At 38.9% G+C, this 22,743-nt stretch overlaps 1 protein-coding gene across 2 annotated transcripts in view; it reads left to right on the top strand.

Annotated features, from left to right (window-relative positions):
• eys (EGF-like photoreceptor maintenance factor) overlaps positions 1-22,743 on the top strand; it is a 196,468-nt gene that overhangs the window by 138,981 nt on the left and 34,744 nt on the right. For both annotated transcript variants that reach the window (XM_086259752.1, XM_086259751.1), the window contains 3 exons: positions 1,446-1,622; positions 10,681-10,831; positions 19,566-19,674. In XM_086259752.1, the coding sequence (XP_086115878.1) occupies positions 1,446-1,622; positions 10,681-10,831; positions 19,566-19,674 (437 nt within the window). The remainder of the gene's footprint in view (positions 1-1,445; positions 1,623-10,680; positions 10,832-19,565; positions 19,675-22,743) is intronic.

The following is a 22,743-nucleotide window of genomic DNA, read 5'->3' as shown; positions in this document are numbered from 1 at the left end:
CATAAACATGGACAGATTCCAACATGCTGCAATCAACTAGATTCAGCTCAACTTGTCTGCCATGTATCTCTTTACTGATGAAATCACTGTTCATCAGCAACTACTGTTTGTGGAACGATTTCTACATTCTTGTTTCAGATATGTGAGTATGTGGCTGGACTCTGAATTTCAGTAGTTAATGTGAATTTTTGTGTATGTTAAAGGCAGCAGATTTGCAACAGATGGCAAAAGATTTACGATATTTGCCAATTTACTTCAGTTAATCGTGTATTATCACAAACAGATTGCACGTAATTGCCAACATGATTCCATTCAGTCACAAACAGCAGACGTACTCTGCCTTATTGCCATTTTATCGCTTTCTTAACATATCATAATCGTTTTGAAGGTGGCAACTGACTGCGAGTGGTAACATTTCTGGTCCCCATCTTGAAAGCAACCATGTCAAACGAGATGAGATCGCAAGCTCGTTGCACACAGTCGTAGTAATTCTGTTCATGTCACGGTCTCCAACCTCTGCTTTCCCTGTAGCATTGCAGCCAGAGACCTAACCCCTCTTATCACTGCAAGTGGTCAGAACTGTACTTTCATAAACATAGCAGGGGTTTTTATCGATGGAGTTCGAGAACTTTTTAACCATACCTTGTATAAGCATAAAGTTAGTCTATAATATCGCCTCCATTATAGGCATCCCTAGAGATTTCCCCTGCTACAACTTCATATTCTTCGTATTCCATTTCTTTTACTTTGTAGTCTGTTCTAAATATTGTCAATCATTCACATCCTACTTTAAAAATCCATTTGATCCAACATCAAAACGCAAAAAAGTGAACACTGGAGTCATGAAAGAACATTCTCATATATCATGCAATAAAAAAATATCTCTCTATTTTTTTTGTACCCAACACATATTGTATATTATGAGCTCTCAACTTGAGAGCTGGACTGTTTTGTTAGAATCCCCTGAGCTGAAGTCAAGGTGGCCTATTTTGAATTGGCTGTCATGTACCTGAGCAGTAAGCTATCCACCAGGTGTACAAAGTCCTTTGTGTAAAGGCCAACATATCATCACAGGCTTGCGAAGTTGATGACCTGAGTGTGTACCTCCTCCACCTCTCCTTATAGTCATATCACTTTGTCATCCAATGGGAAATGACACTCTAGCACATAGCCCTGACAAGGCCCTGCTGATTCTGCACACAGATGGCTGTCTATGCTGCAAAGGCACACAGCAGCCAGTTTTTGCTCTTCTGTTTGCAAACAACAGCCCTGTAGGGCATTGCTTTTACAAGATATGTCATTCTTCATTTATATATAAGTATATTGTCTAATGGTCAATAAAGTGTGTATGAGGGGTTTTTTTTTGTCCAAGTAATATTACAATTCTAATTCTCTTACACCATGTAAGCTCAAAGCATCAATTTGCATCTAATGCTTGTTTCCAGATGCCACAGTATATATCCCTTCATTCGATGGAACTTCCTACTTGGAGCTACGGCCGCTTGCGTTGCTTCTCCAGCCTTCTGGTGTCAGCAATAATCGACCCGCAGGAGTCAAGGACACCCCCGTTTTTCTCTGTTTGACAGTGAAAACCCGATCCAGACAAGGAACGATCCTCTACAGTGAGTACAGTCTTTCCCATTACCAGTAAAGACCTGCAACACTGTAAAAGGAACCTTATAATAGAGTGTTTCCCCCTTAACTATATCTTTACAGGTGTAATATAAGGTGAAATAAAAGCCATCACTTCTTTTATACTGCATTGTCGTGCAAGAAGATGCTAATTTATCCAATAAGTAATTCAGCTGCCATTGATGGAAATTCCTCTACTTGTATCAACATTTACACCAAAAAATGAGTTTGCTTTGTTTTCAGGAAGTTAAATCAGAGGCTCAATAGCTTATTTGTGTCATTTACATTTAAATTTAATCCAGAGCCAGCATCCTATTTGCTTAGCTGATCTTGTGCTTTCTGAAATTAACACAATTCCAATAGCCACCAACTCAAAATTTCACAAATTAGCATTTCATTAACATCTCATTTGTGCAATCTGCACAAAAACAAAGTGTACTCATGAGAAGTACACTTTGGGGTTATGTGCTGGACTATTTCTTGTCCAGATGCAATAATTTGCTTTTAAAAAGCCATTTCCTCTTATTTCCTCAGAATTAAACAAAATATATATTGTCTTAGTAAACGTAAGAGGATGTGTTAACGTCTTCAGAATGCATCTTGACTCTTGGGTGATTGGCAGAACAAGTGAAACAGGTTTATTTGCAGAAAACAGACATAGTGGCATTGATAAGAGCCTCTCAGAAGACAAGTCTATACTGCTTAATGGTTTCTGGACAAGCAGCAAAAATTCATCTGCTGTCATGCTCATTGTCTCTTTATAGATGCTCTCGACCTCCTCTGTGGGAACGTCATGTTTTCAGAAGTTGATTACACTGACATGTTTACATAAGCTCCAGCAAACACAACTGCTCTGCAACAGTTGTTATGCCAAAGAAAACAAGAAATACGAGAGTGAATGAGAATCGCATTTGATCAGCGTTCTGTAACATATTCAAAACGTACCTAATGCTATTTTACATATAGATATTTTCTTCTTGTTTGATTGTTTCATTTTAATCACGTAAAAGCTCAAGAAGGGTCTGGCCAAGACAGCAGCAAACCTAGTTACAACTATCAAACTACACAGACACAATATCCATTTCATGTATAGTGAAACAAATCAAGGGCGAAACACATCGAATCTCAAAAACAGTTTGACTGCAAATTTAGGAGCAATCACCCTGACCGAGGCTGCTATTTTCTCCATCCTTGAAATGACTTCAGTTTCCCCCCAAAGTAACCAGCTCTGACAATTTCAGGTCCTTCTGGACATTATTCCAGAGAATGTGGCGGCATATTTATTACACAAGAGATATGTAAAGAGTCTGGGCTAAAGCAATAGTCTATTGTGTTTCCCTTTCACTTTAAAAGAATACATGCACTGATCAATCTCAAGTATTAATATTTTAAAAAAGCCACTGGCCTGACTTTAAATGTCACCCAGGGCATGCAGTGAGTCATCTATTGATGCAGGGAATTGTGGGATACAAATACAGCTCTTACGTTTCCAAGGCTGCAAGTAAAAGGACACAGAAACCTAGAGAGTATCTTGTGCCATAGCTGCCATTCAGTCAATGTTTAATTAGTTATGACATTTTCAGCAAATAAGTGGATTCAGCTACAACCAAATGTTAAGATAATGTGTCAGGAGCACCATGTACTTCTCAGAAGGAAACGCAAACAGTGCTCTGGTGGAGGATTACAGATAGCCTTGTCTTCTGTCGACAGCTGGGAGTTTTTTCGCTGTTACAGTGCTGATGATTGAGCTGTGAGGTAAAAGCGAACAAAGGAATCCTCATAAGGCAAGAGCTGGACACTCACACGCAGAGATAGCATTGGGATCACCCTTTATGTCCACTGTGAGCTCTACACTGTATGTCTGCCTGCTGCCAGCTCTTTTGTTCCCACACCTGTGCACACACATACACGCTCTCCTTTGTTAAAGTAGAAGATTGGGGTGGGTAGGCCAGGCAACCCCGAGTAGACCCTCATAACAATGGAGTATTGTTTTGGGAAGAGAAGAGTCAGTGATTTTTTTTTTTTTTTTTTTTTGAGGACTGAGAAAGCTGAGCCATGAGAACTTTAGTTAATTTACCCTGCTTTGTGTGTATTACACATCTGTTCAAAATATGTATGCATATATTAAGTATCAGCCAGCTTAGGGGTGAATCCAGAGCATGAACGCATTGAGCTGCTCTAATAAAAAAGCATCCAACTCTGGGTCTCCGTGGACCGGCTCCTCGCTCTAAAAACTGCATCCACCTTGAGTTTAGGAGCCTCTCGTTGTTCCCGTGTTACAGCACAGCAAGTCAGGTGCAAGTGCAACAGAACTGTAACCAGCATACATTGTGTGGCGATCATGGGTAATTTATTCTATACCCACCAGCAGAAGACATCACAACATTCATCTTTCTGGTGTAACCTAGATCAACCTCTTATCGGTGACATCGTCTACAGGTCCTGGACCTATTAAACAGCTCAGTACACCTCAGGGTTAAACCGTATTTCCTCTCCTTTGATCATAATGTGGAATTTCTGGCTTGACTAACTGTAATGAGAGTGGCGAGGAGTAAATCCAGGAGTTGTTTAAAATTCAGGTGTGAAATATCCCCTCGAACCCAAAATATGTGATGCAACTGCAGAAGAGTGTATGTTAATTCATTTAACAGTCTTACATTATCACTAGGAAGTTATGCTTGTACCAGCTGACTTTTGTTATGCAGTTTAATTCTGAAAGAACTAACAGAATTATTCTTTCTGTGTGCTTTTGACACTATAGGCTATTTTGTGGGGGGGAAAGGTGGTTTTACTTTTACTATTCTTTGGGGTAATAATAGCTTGACTTTTCTTCACTGGGCTGACATTGGCCTCCCACGATGGCTACTGAGTGAATTAGCGTTGCACCAAAGACTTAAATCTTTGTATTTAAAGAGCTGTTAATTAGGCTGCACTCAGAATGTAATAGAAGTCTAAATTAGTGCTTTATATAGGGTTGGTGTATTTGAAAGGTCAGCCAGCTAAACCTTAAATAGACATAGACAATGGTAACATCAATTTAAAGACAGCTATACGGTATCCTGTCTGACACGGGCGCTTAATTACAGTGTTCAAAAATCAACCAGTCAGTAAATTAAGGAATGAAAAGTCTTTTTAAAATGACATATTCCCAATATATGTGCATTTTTATTATATGCTAAAAATCTTTCTTTATCTATAAAATCCAAATCTACATTTGGTTTGTGTTGCAGAGATTTAGGGTATATTATTAAGGACTTTTTTAAAAATGTCAAATGATAGGTTTGAGAATAGAATAGCGGAATAATTGCAAAGCAAAGCCATTAGTATGCTCCCCCATACTTGAAGTAATGGTTTGAATATTGATTTTTTTTTCTTTTCTGTTTGAAAAACCGAATATTACATGGATAAAAAGAATATAGCTTCAGGGAGCTTTTTTTTCTGCCCGAGAAAAGCTTTTCATAATATGACTGAGAATGCATTTGCATCTGTCATAAGTCATAAGCTATGTATTTTATATACAAAGCTATGCATTACAAACTACACAGTTTAATGCAAGTTGTTGCCTGAGTTCTCTAATTAGTATTTTTCCCGTACTATATGCAGAACAATAACAGGAAACACTTATATTATAATTACTTAAATCAGGACTCTGTAACACAATTTATCTTTATTCTTAAGGAATAAAGACAACGACGTGATTTGAAAGAATGTGGTTTCAAAGGTTGTACAGTAACACCCCCTTTGTAGTTGTCAGATGTGACTTGACGTCAAGATAGCAGTATTGTCTCACTTCCACCCTGGCATAAGTCGCCTCATATATTCACTGCCACCAGTTGTCTAGCTGTGTGGATCATAAGTTATACCAGTCTAAGCCTTTGCAGATTTATACTATAGATCAGTTTGAAAAACTGACTGCTGTTTCAACCTGATGTCATCTTTATTCCAAACCAGCTTTCACCACACTCAATTGTAGACGTGAACACGGCTGTAAATTACAAAACATAGTCATAATTTTAGGTTAGTTGGTTCAATTAAATCCGCCTGCTCACTGTTCTCAGTAATATTTACAGTATCTCACTGGCACAGAAAGCAGACTGCGAGCCTTGTCACGAAAAGAGATGGATGTTCAGAAAGCATAAATAGTGGGCACGGTTCCTTTTATCTAGAAATACTTCCTGGCATATAGCACCCATCTCTTTCACATCAGTGAATAGGAACTGAAAAGAAAACTCGAGAGATCAAACAGACAAAGTTAATCAGAAGAAAACCAAAAGACGTGCATTGAGATGCGAAGACTCTCCGCGCCAGACCTGCTCCTTATTCTCTGCTCCCCCTTTTCTTTACACCTCTCCCTGAAGCAAACTCGCGAGTCTCCCCCTGGACTTCAATTGTCAGCTGGAGAAGAAAAAATAGAGGAGGTGGGGTGAGCAAGAGAGAGGGGGAGGGGGAGAGCGAGAGCGAGAGAGAGAGAGAGAAAACAGGTGACAGCGACTGGCAGAAGGACGAACGCTCTGTTAAGTTCAGCACAGAGTAACAGGGCCATGGGGACTGTAGGAAACAATATCCTTACAGAAGAAAAATAGCAAAATAAAAGATGCTGCGACATTGACATCTAGAGAAAATAATATCTGGCAGCGAATGAGTTATAGAGCTAAGCAGAAATTGATTTGAGAGGAGATGAGAGAGGCTTATTTTTGCAGTAGGAAGTAAGAAGTGTAAGGCTTCCTTTGTTAGTCCATTCATAAACATTTGACAGCCCACTGTGTTTTTGAAAAAATAAAAAAAAAGGATATTATTCAGTATTTTAATACACAATATCTTAGTCTTTTGTACTGTCTTCTTCCACTCACTCCCAACTGGTAGATGACAGATGACTCCCCCTCCCTGAGCCTGGTTTCCTTCTATTAAAAGGGAGTTTTTCCTTCCCACAGTCACCAAAGTGCTTGCTCACAGTCATCTGATTCTTGTGGTTTTATCTGTATTATTGTAGGGTCTTAAACTCACAATATAAAGCTCATTGAGGTAACTGTTGTTGTGATTCGGTGTTATATAAATAAAATAAATGGTCATTCCATGTTGCCCTTTTAATGTAATTTTTGCCCTTTGTTCGTTTTTTTTGCTTTGTTTGCTTTGTTAAAGAATATTTTACTGGTTAGTTAGTTTTACATTTCTTTGGCAGAATGCAGCATGTTTATGACAGCAGCAGGTTAAATTCAGACTTAAACATTTCAGTCTCCTTCAGTATTTAAAGTGACTCACTGGCTGCTGCCCTGTTCCAACCAGCACCGCCCACTGCTTGCTTTAAAATTATAATTGTTTTTTAAACCCTTCTGAAGGTGATTTTAAAAAAAACTGCAGCATCCCTTGTTTCTCACCTCATGTAAGTTTTTCACAGCAAATATATGCACTGCTATTAACAGGCCCCGGGTGTCCGAATATTTTTGCACCATACCATAATGTTTGAGTCATATTTCCTTTCCACTTTCAAGCTTTTCCTCTCAGCGCAAGCTTTTTTTTAAATAATGCCTTGTGACTTTACCACAAGCAAAAAGCGTCAAAAGCAATTGTTTGCTAGAGGAAAGTCAAGTACTGTGTATCTCAAATTATTATCTCATTTCATGCTGCTGACTAAAGATTATATTCAAAACATAACTGCATTTAACAACTCATCAGTTGCATTTTGTCTTCACGTATAAAGAGTCCGTGTTGCTCTAAAATTAAACAGGTGCTTGCATTTAAGCAAACAATACATTTTGACTAAACAAAGGCTCTTGGAAGGATTCAGACTGGACACAGATTTATCAGCTTCTCAGACGCTTGCCAGCCCTGTAATAATTTGTGAAAAAGAGCACTTTTAATATACTGGAATCAGCTGAGCCTTTTTAGATAGATATATGGAAATCGCCAAATAGAGATGAACACCAGAATATGTGTTTTTTCTGCCCTTGACATGAAGTCTCTTGCATAAGATGTATTTTATAACAAAGCGGTTTGGTACTGTTGCAGGCACGATCCAGAGTTAACACCTTTATTGAGAACGGTATCAAAAGAAGGTTGACTTTTATGATTTGAATGACAACAAAAGGCAAGTTGGACACAATTTTTTACATCTTAAATACCGCTGAGATTTATTAAATCACTGAGAGGTGAACTGAAAAATCTGATTACATGTTACACTGCGGTGTTCTACTGCCGAACTGTGGATTATGACTTTTGACTGGATGTTAATTTGTCACATTCTGCCCACCAAAAGCATTATTAGTCACTGACCCAGTCTCCAAACTTCCCAGATTCTGATGCTATAAAGCATCCACAGCATGAGCCGGATCCACGGAGGATCCATGCCACGACCACAGGACATTTTAGGAAAGCTGTAACAATGAATACTGTGTCTCTGGATGAAATCATGTGCTGGCAGCATGATCATACAGAAGAGCAGATGACCAAGAAAGGAAGATTACTGAACAAGTGAATGAGAGTAATTTTATCTCTTCGAGCAGGATGCAAACTAATTAAATGCTCCAGACAAATGAAGCCATTTAAAAGCCTCTTATTCTACTATGAATGATGCCTTGCTACCTATAGTGTCCCTACTGCTATTTTTTCTTGGGCTAAGAGTCCTACCCTTCTGCAGAACAAAGATCAGAAAATTATAGGAGTGAGATATTTATTCCTGTGTGTCATTCTGCAACAGTGGCTTGTAGTATGGCACTGCACTGTTAAATGCATCCCTGTTGTTTCCTAAGACAAAGAATGGTCGGCTTAAAGAATACATTTATCTGAGTGTAGCATATTAAGCTAAGCATTGCCTCCTGTGGACAAAGAGATGGGGATTTTCTTGATGCCCTTCTTGCCCTGGAGGAATTGTTCTGAGCTTTCACATGAGTTGCCATATACCCTTAAAACAACAAGCTCTGCTTTTGTTCAATTTTTCTCCGGTGTCCAAATCCTCCACTCATTTCATTACTTCAAGAGAGATGCCACAGGAATGTCTCTGCCCACACACCTCTGTCCTGGTCCTAGCCTAGCAAAGAGTTTTGACGCAGTTACCATTGTCATTGTGAAATGAAATAGGCCAACCCTGATTGTGTTGAGTCTACTCAGTAGTTCCCTCTGGGTGTGTGGTCCCCTGTCGCCCTCTGTAATTCAGCTGAAATGTGCCCTATAAGCCCTGTTGGAAACAAAGAAATATTTTAGGTCCCTCTAATTGGGCACTATTGCTGTTCAGTCCTCTGACTTGCAGGAATGTCTTCCCTGACAGTGGGCAAGTTTGGTCTCTGTCTCCCTGCTGCATTTTATGTTGCTCCCCTTTTGCTCCTGTTGAAGACCTCGATAGTGTGTGTGGGGGAGAATTTCATGCTGCTGCTGGCTGTCGCTCCCACAATGCACTGTCTCACTTGCAAGACACTCAAAATCTCCCATTGAGATATAATGTGCTGGAGTTAAGTGACATACTGTAGAGGTCATATTCCTGTTTTGCAATCAAGACCACAAAGGTTGGGGAAAAGTCGCACCAGCTGCCATTTCCCAGAGGCTTTTCCAGCAGGAGCAAAATGTAGATTTACCATCAGTCCTCCAGTCGCAAGATTGTTCTGCTTAAATTTAAAAAAAAAAATGTTTTGGATCTTGAGAGCCCAAGCTGTGATAAAAGTACCTGGTAGGCAGGCAGAATGAGACCTACTAGAGTGATCCATGGGGAAGATACTTATATCCTGAGGATACCCTCTTGCTTGCTACCTCTTACCTCTCCTCCCTGCAATAAACCTACTGAAAACTTGTGTGTTAATGTGCACATGAGTGGATCTTTATCTTTTGAAGCAGAAAACTCACTGCTTTCTGCTAACCATACCATGGCATAATGGTAATAAAAAAAACATTTTACTGTTATCCTAGTAGCTCTGAATAGTGTGGTTCCTGTGTGGCACACACACAGGGATGATTCAGCTCATATTGATGCAGTCTTGGTATGTTATAATATGAATCATTACTCATAAGTGAACAGCGCTTTATGTTCGATGCCAAGTCTCAGATAGCTTCATATAGCTCAGACTGTGAAAGGAGCAGTTTGATTTAAGGAGGTCTGTCAGACAGTGAGGACCAAAGTTTCAGTTTCCACCAGTGGTATAAGGGACAAGGAGCCCTGTACTTACTTCCTTGTAGGTCTTTACTAACACGGTGTCTGCAGCAGTGGGCAGAGAAGATTTATCTCGAATCAGTCTCCTCTCTCTTCTCTTCTCTTTTCAACAATTTCCCCCTTGTAGGTGGGAGTATCCAGTGGAAAGTTTCGATCTCTCAGCGAGAATTGATTATTATTCACTATACTTTTTCAATTGAGCTCTCCATGACCTTTGAGTAGATTTCTATCTATTTCTTTCATATTTTCTTGTTACTTTTAACTCGGCTAAGACTGAATGATTTGTATGCCATTTGGTCCATCCTAATTTAATCCTTCAACAAACAAAAAAACAGTGCGAGTGCTTGCAATGCCTTTTAAGCCTTACACTTTAGATTTTATCAGGTCTAAGTCAGTTTATTCTTAGCTGTTTTGTTGAGGGAATGATTGCCCAGTTTGTGCATTTATTGTAGAACTCACAGCAATGTGAACTAGGTCTTTGTAAGCTTCAAGGAGGCATGTATTTTGACTGTGTAATGGCATTTGTTGGCAGATAGCAATCTTCCCTCAGGTGTCAGGTAGTGGTCCTGTATATTACCTCTGTTTTTGTATTTGTATTTGTATTGCATCTTTATTTTTAACACATTAAAATGCATCACACAGCAGAGATTAAAGATCATTTTGAAAAATTAGCATACAATGTGAGGAAAGCATATGGAAGAAGCCCTGTGCAGCTACCGTAGTTACTCAACTGAACATGTTCAAATCAGATCATCTTCTATTTTCAGATTTTAAAGTCACACACAAAGGGGCCTCATTTTATACACTCAGTATCTTTGATAAGTTTGAAATCATGTAACGAATATTGTACTGATACAATACAGCAATATGCAAAAAGAGGCTATTTACTAATTGTGATTTTCTTACCTTTCCAGCTCAGGAGCAGAACTTTGGGGATCAGTTCCTTCATGTTTTCCTTCAAGATGGAAGCCCTGTTGCTAAACTTGGTTGTGGTGGCAGTCATATTTTGCATGCAGCTGTAAATCAGAACATCAATAACAACAGATGGACGTCAGTCACCATCAGGTAACGATATGGTGCTTCTACTTTGCTGTCATTCACCTAGAATTCAACTGCCAGGGAAGAACGTTTTTTGTAACATGTGTCAAGCAGGCCTAGAACGATTGAAGGTACAGTCAGTCATTTTTTGAAGTTATTTAATAGAAAAAAGAAAACTGTACTCATAGGTTCCAACAAACTGATGCATTCTCATAAAAGCTATTATAAATCTATTAAAAATACTGTTGTGGGAGGATCAAAGAGGATCAAAATGTGTTCATCATGCTTGTGTATTCCCGATATTGTCGCAATAATTTGTTATCAACATTCATTGTCTGTACAGCTGACAAGAGCTGAGTAAACAACAACTAGTTGTAAGCTAACATTATGCCCGCTAATGTTAGGCTCAGTTGTCCTTAAAATCGCACTTTCCCGTTACAGTCTTTCAAGCAACAGACTCCAACAAAGTTACATCCACCCATAACGGACTCCTTTCACAAAATGTTACAGACTTTTCTAGCGTAAAAGAAGGTGGACACTTCTCAGTCAGCATTGCCAGCTGAGGTAAACAGTAGGTTGATGGCCTTCCACAGACTGGGAAAAGCTCAGGAGCAAATCGGGATCTGGAACAGTCAATAGTAGAAACAATCTAAATCTTCTTTAAATGAATGTTTTTGATCTCTGTTTGTTGGCTAAAATGTGTTTTACATACTGTAACTGTACATTTGTGAACTAAAATAATGAATAGTAATATGTAAATTGTTTACATCTTATCGGCATTATTTTTTACCTATCAACAGTTTTAAAACTCCACTAGCATACACAAATTGCATAAAAACAATAGCAAAATATCCATCTTACTAGTAACTAAATTTAGCTCCTTTTTTATGTCCTTTAGTAATACTGCTTATGAAAAGGCATAAGCAACAAATATAACTACTCTTTAGATTTATCATGGGAAAACATCTCACTTTCAAACATTTGGCAGTAGACTCGTTACCAGACCTGATTCATATATATTTTGACTTATTGCTTGTTCCTTTCAAATAGTTCTGATCAGCCATCCTTCCCCCTGCACTGCTGATCTTGTGTCTCTGTACTGCACACAAAGGCTTAGAGGCTTCATCACTGTGGGGCAGAGTAAGCCAGCAGGAGAAATGAGAGAGTGCCTGCTGCTGAGCTCTGCTTCTATTTGCTCTTGATCGGTTCAGCAATTTTATTCATATGCAAATGAGCCCATGACATCATCAAGTCATGTTTGAGCACAGAGTACCTACTTTCCTTGGGTGATAGTTGGCAACACTGAATACAGATGCCTTGCTGTTGTCAGCATGTATGCAGTGCAGTGCTGTGGTTGTATTTAACTGTAAATACTGTAATCCAGACTCCAATGACCGGTGAAAAAATTGAAATTGCCTGAAGGCACTGTAACACAGTCTCATCTCCATATTTTTTTCCCAATCTTTCCCTCTTGCATGACTCTCAAATGCTCTTTTTTTTCTATCTTGCTGTCATCTCGGGTTGTGTGGTGCCACTGCACCTAACATCGGAAAGGGAAAACATTTACCTGTTTTTATACAAATACAGTTACACCCCTTTGACTTTCTCATGTTATACCCATAAATGTCTGTCTGTTGCACCACACAGCAGCGTTGCTACAAAGCCTATTCAACATTACCCGACCAAGCTTCAGTACTATAGTATGAAAACATTGACACTCATTTTTCATAAGCTTTATTTCTGGTGACATAACTGCTGCACGGGGTACGACGTCGCAGATGCAAAAATGCTTGTTTGTTTTTTACTTAAATTGTTTTCCCTACATTATGATCACATATAATTAAGCAAAAATCCAACTTAAAACCATGATAAAGAGTGTTAATGTTTCTTTACCTCGCCCTATTTGAAATCCTCTTAGCTATGAAGGAACACTGTTTAGCAGTCGTGCACCACTTCGTCTTGCTAATCATCCTCAACAAAGGGATAAAAGACATTATGAATATTTAATCAAGAATTTAGAAGCCAGTCCTGACAGTAAACATAATTGAATGAATCACATTTTCCTTTTGTTGGTCTTCAAAAGGAAAATGTGATTCATTTCACTGAAACATTCAGGACTGTTTAAATTGGCTGCCACATACATGAAATATAAAGTCCATACCTTTCTCTCCAGTGAGCTTCCATTGAATTATGAACACTTTGGCTGTGTAGAAACACTGAGTTTGGTTTCGGGAAAATGGATTATAATAACTTATATTATATTTATTCAGACACGCTATCAATAGCTATGCAGATTTTCTAAATGTAATGGTGTTACGGTGCATTGTGTTTTCACAAAACCGTGTGTAACGCAAAGGCAGATTGATAACAGCTGTGAAGCATGCAAAACATTTACACAAGGCAGCAACTTTGTATTATATTTTCCCTCTCCAGAAATGTTTAATTGTATTATTTCACTTAAAGCACAAATGGGCTGTAGCACTCCAGAGCAGACAAATGCTGGCAAGACAAAAAGCCACTGCTGAAATGCCCCTTGCTGCCAGATAAATTCACAAAGGGGAGTGTGCAGGGGGGATGCTGTGTCATTTTTCATTTGGGGAGGACATGTTTGTTGCTGGCTTGGTTTTAGATGTTGGGAAGTTTTCCTTTGGGGATGTTTAAGGCAATACTGCTGCGATTAAATTTGAGAGTGGCAGACTCCAAACGCTCCCCTGGTCATTTGTGAGGTGTGTATGCTTTTAGCTGAATCCCGTACTACTTGCCATTCACTGTTGGAGTAATTTCCATTTACACTCAGTCAAAGATCAACAAGGATGACACACAGCATTCTGCAGCATCACATTTCTTACCTTGTCAGAGGTGAACTCGGAGTCCCTGGCAGACATGATTATTTAAATTTATGCTGCTTTTGTTGGTGCTTTTTTCTCTTCAGTCAAAGGAATGGGAGTAGTGTCTCAAGTATGATTCAAGCTTACTGAAAAATATTATTTTTTGTCTGACTGAGGATCCTGTGTCTAGCACCTTCTGGGTTTTGATGTTCATGTTGATGTTTTTTACTGTTGAAAATGCACCAAATTTTCAGTTTGTGTAGAAGCAGTGCATGAATACCTCGTCATCACGTCTTTTCTTACAACCTTTGTTTGAAAGGATGAAAATGTCAGCATTCTGCTTGATCACTGAAAGCAAAGATTCTCAAAAAAACTTGCCTTTAGTCTTCTTTGGTGATGCCATAGGGTAGTATTGCAGGTTGTTTTAATTCTGTCTTGAATTGCTTTGATTTCAAAAGAAATGTACATCTGTATTTACACTTTATTAGGTACACCTTGACAATACTGGGTTGGACTCTCCTTTTCCCTTTAAAACTGTCCTAATTCGTGTCCTAATTCTTCATGGCATAGATTCAGCAAGAGGCTGGAAACAATCCTCAAGACTTTTGGTCTTGGCATGAGAGCATCACACAGATGCTGCAGATGCAAATCTTTTGCTCCACCACATCACAAAGGTGCTCTGTTGGATTGAGATCTTGTGATTGTGGAGGCCATTTGAGCAAAGTGTTGTTCTTGTTCAAGAAACCAGTTTCAGATGATTTGGGCTTTTTGACATGGCACCGTGTCCTGCTGAAAGCAGCAATCAGAAGGCGTGCACTCTGTGGCCATAAAGGGATTGGCATGGTTGGTAATAATACTCAAGTAGGCTATAGCATTTAAACGATGGTACTAAGGCACCTAAAGTGTGCCCCACAAAGTACCGCCCACACATTACACCTCAATCAGCAGCCTGAGCCGCAAAAACAAGGCAGGATGGATCCAGGTTTTCATGGTTTTCATACCAAATTCAGACCAGTCATCTGAATGCTGCAGCAGAAATTGAGGCTCATCAGACCAGGCAACATTTTTCCAATTTTCTCCTTTTTAGGTTTGGTAAGTCTGTGTGAGCTGTAGCCTCAGTTTCTGTTCTTAGTTGACAGGACGGGCACCCGGTGTGGTCTTCTGCTGCTACTTCAGGTTCAAATTGATCTGCCTGCACAGATGCTCTTCTGCATATCCTGGTTGTAACGAGTGGCTATTCTGGTTACTGTTACCATCCTGTCAGCTCAGTGCAGTCTCACTTCTAGCAACAACAAGGCATTTTCACCCTGAGAACTCCCACTCACTGGATATTTTCTCTCTATCAGAACATTCTCTGTAAATCCTAGAAATGGCCGTGTGGAAAAAAATCCCAGTAGATCAGCAGTTCCTGAAATACTCAAACCAGCTCGTCTGGCACCAACAACCGTACCACATTCAAAGTCACTTAAACCACCGTTCTTCACGATTCTGATGCTCGGTTTGAACTGCAGCAGCTCGTCTTGACCCTTTCTACGTGTTTAAATGCTCGGAGTTTCTCCCACGGAATTGGATGATTTGTGATAATGAGCAATTGAACAGGTTTGCCTAATGAAGTGCTTCTCAGTGAATGTGTATTTCATAATTAGATCCCTTAAATCACTTTTCTTTTAAATTAGCACCGTATTCACATTACAGCCACATTATAGGTGGGTTGTTTTGTCCAAGCAATGTTTTTGTACACATACTCTTGAGTGTCTTTCCTCCAGCACAGAACAGAATGAGCCAAGGATCAGTCAACCAAGTCTATGACTAATGGATGAGGCCATGATGTCCAGACTTTTACTTCCTCTACAGCTCCGATAAACGAAAACAAAACACTGGTTCACGATTCTTCTAATGCAGCTCTTGCTATGCCCTTCCTGTGTGTCCTGAAATAGTATGTGCTTGCTCTGACCACAAAACACAGGACAGCAAATAACAGGAAGAGCATTAATTATTAGTTGCTGATTAAATTATTATGATTCTCTAACTGTTGCTTTTCACAATAATAAAAGAATTTAAAAAATGGCGACTTTAGTTTCTCGTTCAGTTTTTAATTCAGCGAGCATGCTATAATTTGCATCGCATATTGAACTTTAACGATTATTTAATTATTTAATCGTTAAACTTATATTTAATGGCCTGTTCAGTGATCATCGAATAGTTTTGTAGAAAAAAATGAACATGTGGGTGTGAAATGTCTCCTAGCAACAGCCGCTGGTACCAGGAAGAAAACAGACTTATGCTGTGAGAAGAAACACTGGAAAGAATTTCAAAAAAGTAACTTATTTCAGGGCATCTCAGGGAGTCGGGGAATCTGACTTCTTTGAATTATTGTCACAGAAACATTGGAAACTCCGCTTTCTGAGTTCGAGTCCTCTTCAGCTCCGAAACGCTGATTTACTTCACTCAGCATAATGTTTGCTGATATAGAACTAAGAGGGCATTTTAGTGCGAGTCAATCAATGGTGCATTTTGTTATACGATGTGGTTAGATCAATCTTATGATTTGCGTCTATCCTATTAATGGGTACATAACCCCTTTGCAGTTTGTGAAAGTAATTACCAAACTGCTACATCACAAGTGAACACTTCCCTGCTGGGTATTAATCCTTTGGAGAGTAATAGAGAAAAATGTATTTGGGGAAATGGCACGCCATATGTGCGCTTGTTTCAAAAGTATCTGATTTAATAAGGGCCGTTTTTGTTTTTGAAACCACGTCCTTTTTTTTTTCACAGCAAGGTATATGTATCAATTACACACTATTCAGAGTTGTATTAACAAGTCCTCCCATGAAAGATTCAGCAGCAGCCCTGCCTGCTCACTTGGAGTTTCTTTTGTGAAGCTTCACAATACCACGAGTGTTGCTGTGTGCTGTCTAATTGTATTGCTGGAGATATAATGATAGAACACAGGCTACCCAAATTAATTGAGGCTTGCCAGTCACAGCACAAATTATGCAGCAAATGCTGCAGTGCTGCTTGTGTGAAAGTAACTGCACCAGAGCCAGCCATTACAGTCAATGTAGGTGTAGTTTATGATCTGATAAAGAGCATGTTGCACTTATGGAAAAAACAACAACAAAAACAACAAACAGACCCCTTTGTATATCTTGTGCAATAGGTGCAGTGGTGTGATATGACATTTCATGATTTGTAACCATATGTAAGGTTATTTTCAGTTAAATCAGATGCAGCGCCGCGACCTGTTGTGCTAATAAGAATATCAAAGTAACAGTTGGTACTTGTCTTCTTTGTGTGTGTGTGCCAGCTACAGCTCACTGATAATAAACCCTACTGAGCATAGTCTCCATTTGCAGAACTAACAGACACTTAAATCAATCAAATGACTCACAAATGATAACTTCACAACTTACATGTTACACATTATGATTTGCTCTTTGTAAGAATCAGAAATATGGCTAGAATAACAAGGCTTTTTTGTGCCTTTTTTCCCCCAGACACTAAAAACTGTTGCAAGGGCACCGTGCAGTGCATGATGTTTTACTGCCATCTGTTGCCAATACTTTCAGATGTTTCATGCAAAAGTAATATTTTAATGATTGTCCTCCTTTATTATTAGTTGTCTGCAGGGGACTGTGAAGAGGGAATGTTCTTATTGGATTGTAGAGACAAACACCCACCTTCAGGTTTAACAAATACCTCTGTGTAAAGGTGCAGTCCTGAAAATATTTGCAAGGTCCCTTAACATTCCAGGTAATATTTCAGTGGTGATCCTCCGGAAAGTTGCTGTAATGCAGTTGCCCTTAATTAGTCACACACCAGACGCAGTCTAAACGAGGATGTTAGAGATGACAAATCACTCATGATTAGAACATTAGCCAGATGAACAAATGCATAAATGATGATTGAGTTAGGAAAATGATCACAGCCATATTGTGGTGTGGTCTGTCTTTGGAGAAATATTTATCCGTCTCTGTTTGTTTACCTCAAACTGGAACTTTGCTGCGTGGGTCCTGTGAGACCCAGAAATGAATGGTGCACAAGGGGCCCAATAAGAAATCACAGTTTCTTCCCTACATTAGAGAAAACCACTGTTTCTTTTCCTTCTTATTCATTCATATGTTTGTTTGTTTGGTTTTGGGCTTGTGTGTATGTGTGTGGCGATTATAATGTGGAGCTGTAGGTCATATTTCTAGCTATCTACACCACATAAAGTAGTTGTGCTCATTTTTAAAAATATATAAATAGTCACGTTTTCCTTAAAGCAAGACTATTGTAAATTAGCTTGCTGGAATATTAAATGTGCTCATAAGAACTCATCAAGTTCGCTTACTTTGTGTGCATGCTTTCCATATCTCCCAGGGACAGTTTTTGTAGCATCAGTAGCCCGAATAAAAGCTACTGTGGTAAGCACCAAAATATTCATCAAGCGCCCTCAGCAATAGAGGTTGTAATGATGTTGTGATGTTTCATACCTCGCAAAATGGTCCATTTTTGTTGCACAAAGATAAGGATTGATATATCGCACAACTCTATCCCTTTCATTAGGATCCAAGGAACAGCGGGGCAATATCCCAATGTAAGAGAGTGAGCTCACTGGAACACACTGAGCACCACCAGGATGTTAATGGATGTCTTTTGTGGACATTAGGTTGCCTTTCACATTTGCCAATGTAAATGTGCCTTAATTTATCAGTGAGTGTGTACAAAACGGCTCTTATGATTTCCACACCTGTAATTAGTCCTACCTGAAGTTGAGTATGATTGCCGCAGGGAGGTGTCCTGGAAGGCTGTTTCAAATTAGCAGGAGGGCGATTGCTCTGATTGTTTCCATCTGGCTATTAAAGCAGACGTTTGAGGGTTGTTCCTCATCAGTCATCATCGGTACAGTCAAAAAGAATGGCTGAATAAGTTACGAAATACACACAATCGTAGTTGTGTGGCGTGTTTACAGGCTGGTGGCAAAGAAACCCACAGAACACAAAGGGCATCACGCATTGCCGTGTTTACGTGTGTGGCGGAGAGCGTGCAACCTTTTGCATAATGTTGAGCCTTTTAAAGTGGCTTCTATTGTGTACTGCCAGCATAAGGCCGGTGATGAATTGGGGAGAGGGGATCACTTGACTTCGCCAGAGCTGGAATATGACACAAGTAGACCATCTACTTAACATTACGGCTGCAACATTAATGACTACTACAATTGTATATTTCCCCAGAGAGACGCTGAGGGTCAAATGATAAAATTATCTTCCTTCTCATTAGGTTTGTAATGTATATCTAGTTTGTGCCCTCGTTTTTATCATTAATTAATCCTGAATGACATAATGAGCACTCATACCCATAATCATGTTTTTGGCCTATTGTTATCATTGTTATCAGTAGTAGCAGTGGTAGAAAATCATAGAAAATGTTATTAAAACTGGTATTTATGTCACAGATCATGTACCTGGTTATGATTGGTGATCTCACTCTGTGGTTTTTCTTTAGGCACTCCATAGGTACTGTTGCATTACTGTGTCCATTTCAATTTGGCTGAGAAACACAACTACTTACAGAAAATAAAAAGCACTGCAGCACTGAGCCAAAACCTGTTTCTGGCTTTCTTATTTAAATCCAAAACTGGGGAAAACATTGCCTGTTTTTTCTTGTCTCTCCTGGGTTTAGGGTAAGAGCTTGTGATACAAACGGACCATTACTTCAGACCCAGTGTGCCAGTGCATAAAGTGTCTTGTAAAACGATGTGTAATGTATATCTAGTAAGTTTATGGAATATTCTCCATGGTCACATTAGGAGCTTCACTGCTGTCTGCTCTGTTTGTTTCTCCATCAGAGCCTTTTCCACACTTTGTTGGCGTTATTGTGAGTATCAGACATGGCAGGGAGAGGGCTTCCTAACTTACCCCTGGTTTCTGTGTCTTCTCTTTTAACAGATACAATCTGCCTGTTGGCAAACAAGGAGGCCCGTGTATGATTGAAATAGCTGCAGATAATGGCACGGCTCAGCATCTCGAGGAGTACATCTCATACCCTGTGTCACAGGTATCCTGACTTCTCTGCACTCAAATCTACCCTTTGTACAACCATCATCTCATTTCAAACACATAATTATCTCTCAGTTATCTTATTCCTTTTACAGCACAGTTTGCCTTAAAAACATTGAAATGTTGGTACAGCAGTAATATCATCGCCCGTGGATCCCGATATTCTTCAGTAAATAATAATAATTAAAGAAATACGCATGTATTTCCATCGAGAGCCATTCCAGCATTTAAACGCTGCTCTAATAATGAATGCCACAAAGCCATCAGTGGCTTTTAGTTTTTGTAGCAGGGTTGTTTGTCAATGTCTTTGCTTATATAAAGGCTGCATTGTTATCTAAAATTTCTGAAATCTGCTAAATGTCATTGTGACAATTATGAAGTAAAACAGTATAAATGCAGCATTAATGTTAAAGAGCAACACAGGAAATATGCCCTGGCATTTATGTCATATAGACAGATGATGTTTACTGGCAATTTTTTTTCCCTGACATCCCTGCATTTTTGTCCCACAGCCCTATACATTTGGCACCCCCACAGTGCCAACAGACTCGCCACATTCAAATAAACAACTTATAGAACTCATGACAGCAGGGCCATCAGTAGATTGACTGTATGTTGTTGTGTGCTGCCAAAGCCCATTGCTTTATGAATACAAAACAGGCTTCAATTTAGAAAAAAGTGCATCTTTTACAGTATTATCTATAGATAATCACAATTGGCAAACATGTAAGCCACATCAAGCTTGTTCTATTATTAATCACAGGCTGGTCTTTTTTTTCTGGCTCATTAATTTGATTAACAACACCTATATTTGTTATTAATTAATAATTTTGCTTTCACATTCAAATATGCAGAGAGTCTCAACCTTCCCACTGGCCCAACATGCCTCCCACTCCTCAGTGTGATTTATGGTCTTCTAATTTGAGATGCCAACATGTTTCTTTGTTCCTCATTCATTACACGAGCACTATCTTTGCTACAATTAGACATCACAGTGCTAAACTTTTTCTTGTATTGTCAGGTTTAAAGATGAAGTGAATGAGTGTGTTTCTAAAAATAAAAAAATACTACTTACACTTACACTTACACGCTGTGTATATTTGTGGATAAACAATACCAGTAAAAAGCTACTTGTAGTGTTTTGTATCAAATGAAGATCTTAAAAATGTCTTGGAAACAAATATGTGCTTTAGTTATTTGTGTTGTATTTGTGTTGGCTTTATCTGACACTGTCAGCCAAGAGAAGAAGTGAGTGGGCTCAAAACTAAAGCCAGCTGTAGACTTCAGAGAGAGATAGCTGCTGTCACTTTCCAGTCTAGACTGCTGAGGCTAATCAGACAGCTTAGCAGATGTTGGTGAAGCAATATTGCCATCTATTTCACTGTTAGTATATGTCAAATTAGAAGTATCTTGATTTCTCACTAAACACTGTTATCTAGTTAGTTACTCAGGGCTGTGGCAAAGTGGCAGGCTGTAGTTTTCATTTTGGATCAGTTTCTTTTTAATTAGTACAAAGACAGGATACACCCAGCTATAGAGCTACTGTGTCAGGGTTCACAGCAGGCTTGCTGCTCTACTGGTGTATGAGACCAGATTGCATTCAATGCCCAGTAGCCGGTGCCGTAGGGGTATAATTACTCATAGATAAAGGGAATGAAGGTATACATGTAGATATATAAATACTAATAATATGGCAATCTTAAAATAATGTGGTGAAATGTAGTTGTTATTGCAGTACATTAAAGTGCTTAATAAGCAACATCAGTTAGTGTAGGAAAAGTAAGTTACAAGTAAGTTTCCTCAGTCTGGCTTGTTGCACTTTTCATGTTTACATTCTACACTGGTTATAGTTTTGTATTCTGTGTATATAAAGCTTTATTCTGGTTATATTTTTTATAGCTGTTGGTTTTCTCTGTCTTCTTGTTTTTGACGTTTTGTTACATGTATTTATATTTACATTTTCTTGACATTTTTGATTCATGTTAAACTAAACAGCACCACGTAGACCTAAGGGCAATGATCATTTCGCATACCCTTCACATACGTAATCATGGTTAGGCTCTAACCTGAAGGCCAGTATTTTTTTCATCAGACAAAGGAAACAATCAAACTTTTTTGAAGCGTTAAATGAACATATCTATTTTCTGGCTTTGAAATATTACCTCTACTTATTCACACTACTTATACACGCAGTACAAATTAGCATAGGGTCACAGACATGCATGAGTAACCTGCCGTCAGCACAAATACAGTTACTTTTAATCTGACAGGCATAATATACGCATATGTTTTAAGGTGTTTGTGTACAACTTCTGATAAATACTACAAAGGGTCATTTGTAGTACCATAAGTAGTAGGATTGATGTGTGTGTGCGTGCGTGCACGTGCGCTCTCCATGGTCCTGAATTGTGGAGGGAAAAAAAGAAGAAATAACTTGAAAATTCAATCTGAAGATTTCATGTGTGTCATGAAATATTTGTTGGTGTGAGGCATGCCATGAGGCCCTGTGACATTTGTAAAAGTAAGAGTCAGATCTTGTTTGACCCCTTTAGAAGAACGAGAGGGAGAAAATGAAATGAAGGTTTGGAAGCAGTGGGCTCGCTGTGAATTCTGTTTGGAGGTTTTAGGTCTTCCTTGATTTTTTCCAGCGTGTTTTTCTTTTAATATATATAACAATGTATCTGTAGCAATCTATAAGCTGTGATAATGTCCCCCTACTGCCAATAAAAAAGAAACACAGCCCTTTTGACACACCCTCTCTTTTCTTGTTATAGCAGCAACTAGTGAAACCATGCAAAGTGTTAAAAGACAGAAATATTGTTTCTTTATTAGATAATGGTGCAATTACTAAAGCATTTTAAATAATCCCCTTGCCAAATGCTGTGGTCCGAAAGGGAAACACCTTCAAATATATATTCAATAAGGCTATCCACAAATAAAACACGGCCTTGGCTTTTAAACTTTTCACTATGCATCTTGAGTAAATCCACACAGTATGTTTTTTTCCTTGCCCAAAGATGGTTCGCACTAGCCCAAAGGCATAGTTAACCTCACCCCAAGGTTTTTG

Source organism: Aulonocara sp. 'chitande type north' Nkhata Bay, linkage group LG13 (genome assembly GCF_057382095.1).
Source record: "Aulonocara sp. 'chitande type north' Nkhata Bay isolate Kocher_YH1m ecotype deep benthic linkage group LG13, A_spYH_male_GT1.1, whole genome shotgun sequence".
Taxonomy (NCBI): domain Eukaryota; kingdom Metazoa; phylum Chordata; class Actinopteri; order Cichliformes; family Cichlidae; genus Aulonocara; species Aulonocara sp. 'chitande type north' Nkhata Bay.
Note: the sequence above shows the minus strand (reverse complement) of the source record. Positions and strands in the feature narration are given on the sequence as shown.